This window comes from Podarcis pityusensis, assembly GCF_964106645.2.
Source record: "Podarcis pityusensis genome assembly, chromosome: 3".
Classification (NCBI taxonomy): domain Eukaryota; kingdom Metazoa; phylum Chordata; class Lepidosauria; order Squamata; family Lacertidae; genus Podarcis; species Podarcis pityusensis.
In genome coordinates, this window is record NC_138026.1 from 9,343,206 (window position 1) to 9,356,995 (window position 13,790).

The window sequence follows — 13,790 nt, forward strand, 5'->3', positions numbered from 1 at the left end:
TTATAAATCAAGCACTGTTTTCCAATGTATTTCTTATCAATAAAAAAATGAGGTGTGGTGCAAGCAAATTATTATTCTGAAAATGTGACCCATAGAATTTCTTTTTTTTTTTTTTTTTTTTGAGAACCACTGCTTTAAGCACACCTTGATCTCAACATATGGAAACAGAAGGGATCAAAGTAAAAGTCCTGATATGATGAAAAGTTCTTCCAAAGAACTGTGGAGTACTTTCATTTTGCTCTGAATTGATTTAGCTCAGGTATACCCTTCTGGAAAGTCTAGCAAATAAATAATGCACTCTTTTAATTTATTTATTTTGTTAAATTTCTATTCCACCCTTCCTCCCAAAGGAAGGAACAGTGTCCTTTTAGATTGCAGTAATAGATGGATGGGTAAATAAAGAATAAAAGTTGCTTTATTTTCATGATTGGGCTGCCTCTTGCAGAATAATTTATTTCTTTTTTGACATAGCTATACACGTAAGCTATATTTGGGCAGACAGGTAAATTTTGAGTGGGTGCCTACAAAGCTGGTTTTCCTAAATAGGCCAGTATTTCCCGCAGATTTCTGGTGTTGCAAGAACAGAGCCCACAACTGTTGACGAGAGGAAGAAATGTGTTGGGGAATCAACCATAACACTTTCACAGAAACTTATCTCCATTTGGGACTGTGATTCTGGTTTGGCTTTAAGGAACCCTCTTATGGCCAAATTACATAAGATGCCAGTCTTGTTTCATCAAGCATGCTTAAGCTAGCTGTTGTTATTTTGAAGAAAACGCAGTTACAGTGGTACCTTGGGTTAAGTACTTAATTCGTTCTGGAGGTCCATTCTTAACCTGAAACTGTTCTTAACCTGAAGCACCACTTTAGCTAATAGGGCCTCCCACTGCCGCTGCGCGATTTCTGTTCTCATCCTAAAGCAAAGTTCTTAACCCAAGGTACTATTTCTGGGTTAGTAGAGTCTGTAACCTGAAGCATCTGTAAGAGAGCTAGTGTGGTGTAGTGGTTAAGAGTGGTAGACTCGTAATCTGGGGAACCGGGATTGCGTCTCCGCTCCTCCACATGCAGCTGCTGGGTGACCTTGGGCCAGTCACACTTCTCTGAAGTCTCTCAGCCCCACTCACCTCACAGAGTGTTTGTTGTGGGGGAGGAAGGGAAAGGAGAATGTTAGCCGCTTTGAGACTCCTTTGGGTAGTGATAAAGCGGGATATCAAATCCAAACTCCTCCTCCTCTTCTTCTGTCTGTAACCCAAGGTACCACTGTATAGGGTTCAAATTAGGCCCCTTGCCAGTTTTCTGCTGAAGCCTCCGTCCTTCCTAACCTGACTTCTTTTTGCCCCGAATGGTGTTGTTTGCATTAAACAGTACTCTTGGGGAGCAAAAAACAGCCAGGAAGGAGTGGTTTTCATTAGAAAACCAACAGGGGACCCCAGTCAGGAGCATGTTCTGGGTTGCAGCCCTGTGGCTGCTTTTTCTCCAAAAACTTTAAAGCATCTTTTCTGTGTAAGCTGAGAACCTTTATATTCAACTTGAGTGTTTTTTTCAAATCTGAGTGTCCCAGTTTATGACTCATGTTTCATTGTACTGTATATCTGCCAGAAAGTACCAATTTTGATGCAGCTTTTGTTGTTTTGTATTTTCAATGTTGAGGTTTGTTTGTTTATTTTGTGAGTCATTCAGAGAACATGTGCTGTTGGGCCACTGTACAAATGTGGACAATAAATAATACCTACAATAAAAACCGCCTCTCCTGGTATGCCCCGCGGAGGACCTTAAGGTCCACAAATGACAACATTTTGGAGGTCCCAGGTCACAAGGTGGTTAGATTGGTCTCAACTAGGGCCAGGGCGTTTTCAGTACTGGCCCCAACTTGGTGGAATGCTCTGTCACAAGAGACTGGGGCCCAGTGGGACTTGACATCTTTCGCAGGGCCTGCAAGACAGAGCTGTTCCGCCTAGCCTTTGGTTTGGACTCAGTCTCACCTTTATGTTTCCCTCCCCTTATGGTCTTGATTTATAGGCTATTTTAAAATGAGGCTTCATTTTAAATTGCATTTTAACCTGTATTTTAAATTGGGGTTTTTTTTGTCCCCCCCCCCCTTTCCCCCTATTATGTTTTTACTGTGATTTTATTGGTGTTAGCCACCCTGAGCCCGGCTCTGTCCGGGGAGGGCGGGGTATATTATTATTAGCATGCTTGTTTTAAGCACATGACTAACTTCACATGTAGTTTGACCCTTAAAGGTAAAGGTAAAGGGACCCCAGACCATTAGGTCCAGTCGTGACCGACTCTGGGGTTGCGGCGCTCATCTCGCTTTATTGGCCGAGGGAGCCGGCGTACAGCTTCCGGGTCATGTGGCCAGCATCACTAAGCTGCTTCTGGCGAACCAGAGCAGCGCATGGAAATGCCGTTTACCTTCCCACCGGAGCAGTACCTATTTATCTACTTGCACTTTGACGTGCTTTTGAACTGCTAGGTGGACAGGAGCAGGGACCGCGCAATGGGAACTCACCCTGTCGTAGGGATTTGAACTGCCAACCTTCTGATCGGCAAGTCCTAGGCTCTGTGGTTTAACCCGCAGCGCCACCCACGTCCCACAGTTTGACCCTTAGCACCCTGCTATTGCCTCTCCATCATTGGTCTGCTGCTCCTCAATAATGCATTATGAGGTCTCATAGCCAATGGTTGAGATCTTTGGCAAAGTAGTGCCTGGGAAGGAGATCTGGGAGAGAAGAAGCTGGCTTTGGGACAGTGTTGTTGTGTAAGGCACAACAGATTCCTGCCCACGCAGCAGGATTTCTACTTCTCCTCCTCTCCCCTACAGCCCCCGCTGCTACATGCCCCCAGAATCAGCTCCAGAGGGTTGGAGGACCCTTGAGAGAAGATGTGGGTGGTGGTGCAGATGGCTTCACCAGTGAGGAGTAGAAAGAGAAATCCTGCTTCATGAGTTGGAACTGCAGTTGTTGTTGTCATCCATCTGTCTTGAAATATAATGGAGTGCACCTCTGGGTGTGAAGTCAAAACCGCTCTGTTAGCAGCACCGGTGTATAGTGTTAGATGCAACTCACAGTTGCATTTATCTTCTTACTTGAAATATGCATAGGTTGAAGAATCTGATATGTAGGAAGGAAGTAGTACTATATAGACAAAGGCTCAGAGTTCAATAACTTTTTATTATAGGTTCAAAGTTTTTTTAAAAGACCTTTGTTTTCGTACAAGGAAGTGTGTCGCTTAACATTTTTTTCATTATTCTCGGATGAGAAACTGATGTCTAAAATGGACTGTTTCCAGTAAAAAACCAAATGAGTAGTGATCAAAGAAATTCCATTTCTCTTCCTTTCTTACTCTTTACTAAAACACTAAGCCCACAACTTATGTGGGGGTTCCATTTTGGGGGTTGCGCTTAAAGCCAAAACTGCATATTGTCAAAACACATTGGGATCTGTGGTGGGTGGGTTTGCCAAAGTCATTTCCCCCGGAACCCCACCTCCTTTCTGGCCCCTTTTTAATTTTTCGCCACATGCAGATTGCTAAATGCACACAAATTAAATGTGTGTAAGTTGCAGACTTACTTTATATATCAGTACCTGGCGCATCTATATAGCTGGGTATCAGTACCTAGAAACACAACTGTTGCATGTATTTTATAACTATGAATTTGCTTTCTGAAATTGGTGTAAAATTTTCATAATAATGCAAAAGAAAATTCAGTTTATATGCCTATTTAGTTTATATGTGTATTCTTTTCCTAGAACACATCAGTAATGGAGGATCAGAATGAAGATGAGTCTCCAAAGAAAAACACACTGTGGCAGGTAGGCTTTCTGCTTTTCTTTAAAATGCAGCAAATTGATGTCACCTTTCTCTTCTTTTTCTTTTATTATTGTTTTGGGATTATTACCTTTGGCATTTCCCCAGCCATAGTGTCTTCAGATGCTATTGGTATGTTCTTAAGTTTGGCATATGCAAGAGCTACCAGACAAAATTCAGGCCTCATGAGATCTACAGGTATAAGGCGGTATACAATTATTATTATTATTATTATTATTATTATTATTATTAGTTATGGCTTGGATATACCGTATTTTTATGTCTATAAGACGCCCCCATATATAAGACACCCTCTATTTTTGGGGACTCCGATTTAAGAAAATGGGGGGGGGAGATGGCCCCCATGTATAAAACGCCCCCAAAATTTGGACATTATTTGGGGGGGGGCTAGTCTTATATACAGAAAAATACGGTAATTCAACTTTTGGGTTTCTTGGTGGTCTACAACAGGGTGGCAGTTACATAAACGCAGATGGATAATATTTTAAGTTTCATCTTCACTTTGGAAGGGTTTGCTCCTGGAGCTTTTAATAATCACAGCATCACTGCTCTGTTGGCCAAAATCCTTATTTTCTTTGCTTCAGGCTCCCTAATCTCAAATAGCACTTTACTCAGCTACAAATGCAGCCGTTTTGGAAATGGGGTTCATTCAACATGCCACTGTCACTTGGCATTTATCATTGGGTGAGCATGAAGGGATGTAGTGGTTGTGTGACACTAGCTGTTCTGGCTATAAGATGGAAAGCGGAACAGCGCAGAACCTGCAGAGCTATAGCAACTACACTTTTAACACATCGCCCTAACTCATTAAGGCTCAAAGGCCTTGGGTTGTATGCAACACCGCACAAGCACTGTTCCCCTTGTGCAGCAGAGCCTTCCCTTCCTCTCCCTGCCTGCAGATTTTGGAGTGTGCTCAGGGGGTGCCAGAGGAGAAAGAAATTCTGTTGTGCAGAACTGGAATGGTAGTGTTGGATACAACTCAGAGCTGCAAGCTGATGGATTGTATTTTCTTGGCCAAGAAATGTGGTATCGTATTTTTTGCTCTATAAGACTCACTTTTCCCCTCCTAAAAAGTAAGGGGAAATGTGTGTACGTCTTATGGAGCGAATGCAGGCTGTGCAGCTATCCCAGAAGCCAGAACAGCAAGAGGGATCGCTGCTTTTGCTGCGCAGCGATCCCTCTTGCTGTTCTGGCTTCTGGGATTCAGAATATTTTTTTCCTTGTTTTCCTTCAAAAACTAGGTGTGTCTTATGGTCTGGTGCGTCTTATAGAGCGAAAAATACGGTATATTGCTGTGTGGCTATGGAAAAGTGGCAGGCTCAGTTTGCCACTTGATTATCCACGCATGCCCTCATTCTAGGCAAATATAAATTACAAGGATGTTACGTATTTCTCCTAATATTTGTTCTACTTTTTTAACAACCCTTGAATAAGGGGTCAAGGAACAGTTGTAAGGTTCATATTTATAAGTTTCAGGAGGCTTTTTCTGAGTTCTAAGGTGGACTGTCAGTGTTCTTGCTTGATGTCTGAAGCCCCTGTGGGCTATCGCCAAAGTTCAACAGTCAATGGGCTTTGTCTAGTGCCTTAATACATGGTACTGTGAATTAATCTTTTTCTCTGTGGATCGTAAATTTCGGATTCCTTGTTCACAAATTCTGGGCGTCTGTTTTGCCTTTTGCAGTCACTAGGTGGTGCTGTGAGTGCAATGATTGAGATTCTCATCAGAGATTAGGAAATTAGCTGACATGATTGCTTTTAGTAGCCTAAGGTTAATAACTGTGGAAATTACCCTAACAGCTCTCCTGTCTTTGCTGAATCTTATTTTATTTTGTGGACAACTTGTAGAGATTAGAACATTTTTTCCACAGTCTAGTTAGGATAGGTGCCTGTCTTGATGCAGTTTCCAGATGCACTCAGATATTTGATTTGGTAGCTGACCCAATTTGTTCAGGTTGGCTTTACGTGAAACCACACTCGTTATGTCAGACTGCAGCTCTTGCAACAGTTTCAGTTTATGAAATTGGATCAAGCTGTTGTGAAAACTCTGGTGCCTTGTTCATGCTGTACATCTTAAAGGCAGCAAGCTTATCTGTATCTAGCCACTTAACTAGCTAGTTTGTCTTTATCACTGTGTATACGTACGTCAATCAAAAGTATTGTTTGTTCAAGAAACTGATCATAAACAACTGCTGGAATAATGTGCACAACTTACTCCTTTATGGGGCAGGGGGGAGATCAACGGACAGCAATTCAGATGCTGAAATCCATAATAGTACCCACATAGAAATGAAATGTCAAAAGAATGTACCAAATGTGTGCAGACTAATGTTTGATGGGAAAATTCTGGTCCAGAGTGCAAAAAAGGTGCTCCAGTAGCTATTTTGTTTTTGATTGATTGATTGTTGTTGTTGTTAATTTTAGTTAACTCTAACCTTTTCCCCCAAAAGTAGAATTTGAAATGCTGATATAGTTTAATTTTGTGTTCTTAAAAAACAGATAAGCAATGGAACTTCATCTGTGATAGTCTCAAGGAAACGACCATCTGAAGGAAACTACGAAAAGGAAAAAGACTTGTGTATTAAATATTTTGACCAGTGGTCTGAATCGGATCAGGTTGAATTTGTGGAACACCTTATTTCACGAATGTGTCATTATCAGCATGGACATATTAATTCTTACCTAAAGCCTATGTTGCAAAGGGATTTCATCACTGCTTTACCAGGTAAGCTGCATCACATTTAAAAGAAGGAATGTACAAAATGGGTGTGTGCTATGATCTAATATCATTTCTTGTTAATGGAGTCAGTACGGTGCATATTTAAAAAAACAGTCAGCTATGTCTGAATAATTGCAGTGGCCACTGGATGCCAGTATTGTTCCATCGAAACATAGAATATGCCTTGTTTGTCTTTAAATGGGATTTTATCTGAAGTGCGAATTGTATTTTAAACTTCTCAAACTTACATGCAAGACTTGTGCTGCATTTTTCAGTGCTGTGTTTCCTAGCTACTGTTAGAAACTGTCTCAGAGGTAAAACAAGGTCCATACTTTTTCAACTAACCTAGTTATTTTGGTTTTCATGTACCAGGTGCGTTGTATTAAAACTAGCCTAGTAGCTTTTCTTTCTAAAAGTTTTGTTTCAAAACTGGATGGGTAGTTAAAGAAACAGCTTCATACACTTGTTCATTATGAGACTCAGTATTATTGTGCTAGATGTAACACTTCATTGATCCTAGACAGATAAGCCCACTGAAGTTGTTGTGACTTCCTTTGACAGCCATCAGGACTTGGATTGTAATTAGTTTTAGACTTATTTATGCTGAAATGGGTCTTCCTATTCCCCAACATATTGATTAGATATATTCACTGTTTTGTGCCTAGTATAATCTTGATATGGATGTCTTCGAATATTATAAAACCCTAGATAAAAAGGGAGCAAGGAATGGACAGCTGCAGTGATGCTTGGCTTCCTTTTGTAAACCTGAAGACTTTTATGACCATTGTGCAATGAGTGCATTAAATTAACTTTCCTGCAGTTCTGGTATCTGAGCATAATGTCTGTTTCTATCCTTCTCAGGGAGCTCAGAGCAGTGTACTTAAGGTGCCCAGGCAATCCTCTCATCCCAGACACGGGCCAGAGGCACTCCTAAATGACATATGAGTAACGATTCCTGTGAGTTTTGCCCACACATCCCAGCTAGTTGGAAACTGTAATACAAAACAGGCATGAGAAACTGGCTGTGTATCTCACGGCCTTGACTCATGAGGAAGGACCCCGTAACCTAGAGGGATGCTATAGGACAGAGAGCTTCTTATGGTATGGGGAGAAGAGTGGGATTTGGGGAGGTGTTACTGTTGCACCAAAAGCTTGAGGATCTGTCTTTGAACCTGTAATGGGTCGCAAAACTCTCTATGGCAGGCACGTCCAAAGTCTATTTTGGGGGTCTAGTCCAGCCCACTGGTTGGTTTAATCTGGCCCCAGTGGCAGTTTTTTCCCTGGGGTAAAATCCTAAAAAAGTCGCAACAACTTCAATCCTCAAAAAAGGTCAACAACTTTGGTCGGCCCTTTGGTCAGCCCTCACGGCCCTTCACTTCATCAAATCTGGCCCTCTTTGAAAAAAGTTTGGACAACACTGCTCTATGGCATGGAATAAGTGAAAAGGATAAGTGCTGCATGGGCTGCTGTCTGATAGTGGCAGGTTGATGCAGCAAGCAAGCAAGTTCTGAATCTAAAAACAAGCAGAAGGTCAAAGCTGTATAAATTGGTAAGCGGTTAGACTCATCAGTATTAGGCTCACCAGACAGGTAATTTTTTTCTTTTTAAAGGTAGCCTTATGGTTGGCAACGGGCTGGCATAGTTTAGTTGAGTCTGCAGAAACTCTCTATGTGACCTTGAGGCTTTGCTTTGTTCACCCGAAACCTCTGCATGCCTTTCTCAAAATTGTAGGGGCTATTATTTACCTACAGAGATGTTGTAAAGAGAAAGAGCGAATATAAAAATGTTTCCTTATACAATGGCATGTGTCCTCCAGTGGCCTCCTGAGAGATCTATTTCTAGTATATCTTTCTAAAGCATTTAGTCAAGCGCAGGTCTGTAGGAGTGATAATGGGCTTACCTGAAGAAATGAATTTTTGGACCTTTCCTTCTTCTCTCTGCTATACATAAGGGTACCTGTTGTTAGCCTCCTTTGTCACTTTCCCCCACTCCTGATTCCATAGTTTTTTCCATGCTCTTTCCATAACCTGGATCTAGCTCGCACCCTAAGCCAGGGCGGTCCAACAAGCAGCCCAGTGGACACATGCGGCCCTCGAGGCCTTTTCTAGCTGCCCTCGGCAACATTTGACACCCTCCCTCCCTCCACAGCCCTCATGCTGCCTTCCCAAAGCCAGGCAAGCGAGACCTGGGCTTTGAGAAGGAGGCAAGAGGGCTCTGACAGAGGTCCTATAGCCCCCCCCCCCCATCTCCTTCCCAAAGCCTAGTTGGCACTTTCCCAACTTTGGAAGAAGGTAAAAAAGGTAAAGGACCCCTGACAGTTAAGTCCAGTAGCAGATGACTCTGGGGTTGCGGCGCTCATCTCGCTTTCAGGCCAAGGGAGCCAGCGTTTGTCCGCAGACAGTTTTTCCAGGTCATGTGGCCAGCATGACTAAGCCGCTTCTGGCACAACGGAACACCAAAACCAGAGCAGCGCACAGAAATGCCGTTTACCTTCCTGCCAGAGCGGTACCTATTTATCTACTTGCACTTTTTTTAAGCGTGCTTTCGAACTGCTAGGTTGGCAGGAACTGGGACCGAGCAACGGGAGCTCAACCCATCGTGGGGATTTGAACCGCCGACCTTCTGATCGGCAAGCCCAAGAGGCTCAGTGGTTTAGATCACAGCGCCACCCACATCCCTTGGGAAGAAGGTGGGAGGGGCTTTTTGCAGGCTAATACGTTTGTGGGCTTATCTACAAAGCTGGCCTATGCCTGTTTCCTGGCTGGATGGGCCTTGCAGATATGGACCATGCCAATTTAGTAGTCCTAAAACCTTATGCCTTTTTAAAGCCAGCTGTGATATTTGTTCTCCTTCTGCGCTGTTTTCCACAGTCTTTTGTATGCAAATTTTAGACCATCCATAGCAAAAGGCACTTGGAATTGCAGGAACACCATTGATCTCTGGCGATATTTTACCATCTGACATGTCCCAGCTTTGATTAAATATTAAATGTCTTGATTTCACATTGCAGTATCTAGAATCTTCAGTCATGTGCTTTAGAAAATTTCCACTGCCCATTTGGGGGAGGGAAGATACTAGAATTTTGGATCTTCTAACACCTGCCCATTGGCCTTTCAATATACTTTCTGCAAAGGTTTTGTTTGGTTTATCTTCATTGAGCAATGAAATGCCTGTTGTTTGGGCTGCATGAAACCTTGGTATATGATACAAATTGTGCATTCTGTATGAAGAGCAGTTTCCATTTCCTGTTACATGTTTGGTTAGTTTGCAATTGTAAGGATGGTGTTGTAATACTAGCACTGTGAGCAAGCACCAAGTGGCATTGAAAGATTAGTGTTCTGGGGCAATCTTAAAATCTTAGAAATCAAGAGGGGGGAAAAGATGTTTGCATAATCTTGATTATGGCACACACATGGCCTTGGCCGATTATCCTGTCAGCTGTTCTGAATTAATCCCATAATTGGCTAATGCTACATTAAAATAAAATGTTCTGAAAAAGATAGTCTCGTATAAACTTAAATAACGCTCAAGTTGCTCTCGCTTGCTACCATCCATTCTGGATTTTGCACCTGTCCGCATGCAGACAAGATGGAAAATAGTTGTGGTCTCTGGCTTCCTTTGAGTGGAAAAAGTGATAATTATGATATGAACTTTCAAAAAATGGTGGTAGAATGTTTAGTTTGCATAGCCTGTTCTTGTCAAGTTAGTTTGTGGTTAGCAATGAAGGCGTATGCTTCAGACGAGGCAAGATGTATTGTCATGCTGTGAATAAGATGTTGTTGAAATAGAGCCTGGAATTGACCCTGCAGGTGTTGTGTTTAGATAGCCTCAACTTTTCTTACTGCTGGCTTATATTTTCTTGAAAGTTTCACTGCAGTGTACTTTTTCATAGAACATCTGACAGAAACAATGTCTTGTGGAGAAGGAGTGCTGCAGCCTGAATAACTGTACCCTTTTGCATTTTTAGCTGTTCTCCACTGCTTAGTTTGCTCTATGAAAAGGCACTCTTAAGTCTCTCTTAGCACCTAGCAGGCTTGGATTGAAAAGACCATTTTGTTCATTGAGTTAGCTCTTTGCCCTTGAGTCCATGAGAGAGCATTAGGTGACCCAAGTGTACCTTTTGTTGTACACCAGGGTATAAGTTAATGGTTTGAGATATCTGCCACTAGGCAATTCTTTCCTTTACCATAGTAGATGATTGTGTTGGACTCCAGATTCCCATTGGCCATAGCCAGCATTCCCAGTGGGTAGGGGTAATGGAAGTTGAAGTCCCAACAAAAGCTGGATGGCTATAAGTTACCCACCCTCACTTTATAACCAGAACAGTGTTAGAAATCCACCAGGCACATTTTGCACCTGGCTATCAACCACTTAAGGGACGCGGGTAGCGCTGTGGGTTAAACCACAGAGCCTAGGACTTGCTGATCAGAAGGTCGGCGGTTCGAATCCCCGTGATGGGGTGAGCTCCCATTGCTCGGTCCCTGCTCCTGCCAACCTAGCAGTTCGAAAGAACGTCAAAGTACAAGTAGATAAATAGGTACCCCTCCGGCGGGAAGGTAAACAGTGTTTTCATGCGCTGCTCTGGTTTACCAGAAGCGGCTTAGTTATGATGGCCACATGACCCGGAAACTGTACGCCGGCTCCCTCAGCCAGTAAAGCGAGATGAGTGCCGCAACCCCAGAGTCGGTCATGACTGGACCTAATGGTCAGGGGTCCCTTTACCTTTATCAACCACTTGTCATCAAGTGAAGATGTCCTCATGGCACCTGACGTCTCCACCATCTGGAGATGCATGCCTGTGGATCCTTGGAGCTTGACTGTTTTCATGCACTAGCAGCACACCTTGTAGAATTCTGTCTGTGATATTTTATCTGCACGATCAGAATGAATTTGAGGAACCAAAAAGTTGTACTGAAAAATATGACTCTAGAGCTGTCTGGCCCCAAAATGGCAACTAGACATTCTGTTTTGATGACTGTAACCCTGGTTTAAGAAGCTATTTGGCACCTAGTTTATATATCTGAATTTCTAACACTGAACAAGAAGGATTAAAAAAATCCTTATGTTTAAGAAGCAAAACTGACCTGGGGCTATATATAACCTGCATAGTTAACTTTGATGGCTTTCCAGTTATCCTGTTTAGCTTTTATCTGTTTTTATATTGAGTAACTTGTGATGGTCTTTTGTGGCCTTAGGAAAGAGTTATTGAGAATATAAGGTAAATCAAGAATTCTAATACAGTGGTACCTTGGGTTACATACGCTTCAGGTTACAGACTCCGCTAGCCCAGAAATAGTACCTCGGGTTAAGAACTTTGCTTCAGGATGAGAACAGAAATCGTGCTCCGGTGGCGCGGCGGCGGCGGGAGGCCCCATTAGCTAAAGTGGTGCTTCAGGTTAAGAACAGTTTCAGCTTAAGAACGGACCTCTGGAACGAATTAAGTACTTAACCCGAGGTACCATGGTAAACTAAAGTAAGTTATATTTAAGGGGGGAAACCAGTAATTTTAGGTATGGAATACTGTTTTCTGTTTCTATATGTAGTACTAAGTATAATATATTAAATATTGTCAGAAGCCAGTCATGTCACCAGCAGTGTGTGTTCTTTTTTTAGTAGTACAGCAAACCAGGCACACACATGTCTGTGAACACTAATTTCAGTAAAAATACATCCTTTAGTTCTGTTCCACATGGGATAAATCACCACACTGTAACAGTCATCAGGATTTATTTGTTCTGATTGGTTCTTTGCCACATGGGATCGTTCATTAACTTTTCTTTTAAAAATGATTCCGTTAAGATAAAACATGGAGAAGAAGGCAGGAAAGGATATAACTAAAATCTGATCAACAATACTTTATGTGGAGATTTTATAACCGGCTCTTCAATTTCCAAAAGTTCCCAGAGCAGCAGTATCCAAAAAATATCTGTGCAATATTGTTCAATCCAAACCAAACTGACATAATTAAAATCAATACAAAATTGAAATCAATAAAAAGTGAGTGTAGCCAGATATAATGGATATAATGGATAACTTACAGGTATGCTAACAAGGACCTTGCTCAAGTGTGTGTCAGATGAAAGAGAATTTCACCAGTGTGAGACCAGTAGTCTGGCTGCTGAATTCTTGACCAATTGAAGTTTCCGAACTGTCTTCAGGAGCGGTCTTCAAGTAGTTTGGTCTCCCCTCCAAAGAAGTTACTGTGTTCTGGGGTCTGGACCACATGTTCCACCATTTCTGACTATTGTCCATGCTGGCTTCATATGATGGGAGATGAAGTCCAACAATATCTGCAGAACCCAAGGTTGGGGAAAGCTGTTTTGAGCTGTCACTCAGCTTCTGAATACATCTGCATGGCTACACTACAGTGGATGAAACATAAACTGAGCATTCTAGCATTTTAATGAATGTTTATTATCTCATCCCTCAAGTCTGCTAGAGTCGGGAACTTAGCTCACTACCACTTTGATCTGTGGGATGCTTTTGATACAACTGCTCATGCAGGCTATAACATCTGTTGCAGTTTTACCTTCCTGTACACAGAGAATTAACTGGTGATAAGGAATGCTCCTTAGTCTTTTTCTGTGAGGATTCTGGCAGGTCTGCCTCTTACTGGCCAGAATAGGTAGACTCCCATACATTATAATGGCTGGCCAATATCTATAGGAGAATGGATTGGTCTACCTTGAACTGTAGAAACAGAAGTGTTTATATTTTTAATTTGGGCTCTGATTACTCATAAACTGCAATCTCAGCCTATATAAGCAACCAAAGTGTCCAAAGGTTGAATGTTGCTATTGGAAAGTGAGCTGCTGCTAGCTTCCATTATAAAGTCTTAGTTTCATCCATTAACTTTGGATTATAGAATTGTTTTGACCTGCTCCACGCCAATTTTGCTTTACCACAAGAGAGAGGATGCTTGTGAAGTCTGAAGGAAATTAAACTGTTTTTGAAATGCATAAGCTGTTAACATTTTTAAAATTTTTCTGTCATCTCCCAAAAGCTCATTGCCACTTCCGTCTTCCCATCTAATAAAGTCACCACGGTTAGATGCCGCTGGCACACTTCAATATGAATAGCTTTTGTGGTTGGTACTTTTGTTTTTGTCTTCCATCTGTGTTGAGGAGGAAGCTTTGCCCTTTGATTTCAGCTGCCCCTGAACTATATAATGTGCAAGAGCACAATAGTTTCCTCATCAGATGCCAGAACAGTATTGACACAGGGTTGTGGGTACTCTGTGCAT

General features: G+C 42.1%; 1 protein-coding gene across 5 annotated transcripts in view; it reads left to right on the forward strand.

Moving 5' to 3' along the window:
* Nucleotides 1–13,790, forward strand: part of FBXW11 (F-box and WD repeat domain containing 11) — a 99,773-nt gene that overhangs the window by 55,146 nt on the left and 30,837 nt on the right. For all 5 annotated transcript variants that reach the window (XM_080999168.1, XM_080999164.1, XM_080999165.1 and 2 more), the window contains 2 exons: nt 3,753–3,815; nt 6,328–6,553. In XM_080999168.1, coding sequence (XP_080855294.1) covers nt 3,765–3,815; nt 6,328–6,553 — 277 coding nt within the window. In that variant the 5' untranslated portion in view covers nt 3,753–3,764. The remainder of the gene's footprint in view (nt 1–3,752; nt 3,816–6,327; nt 6,554–13,790) is intronic.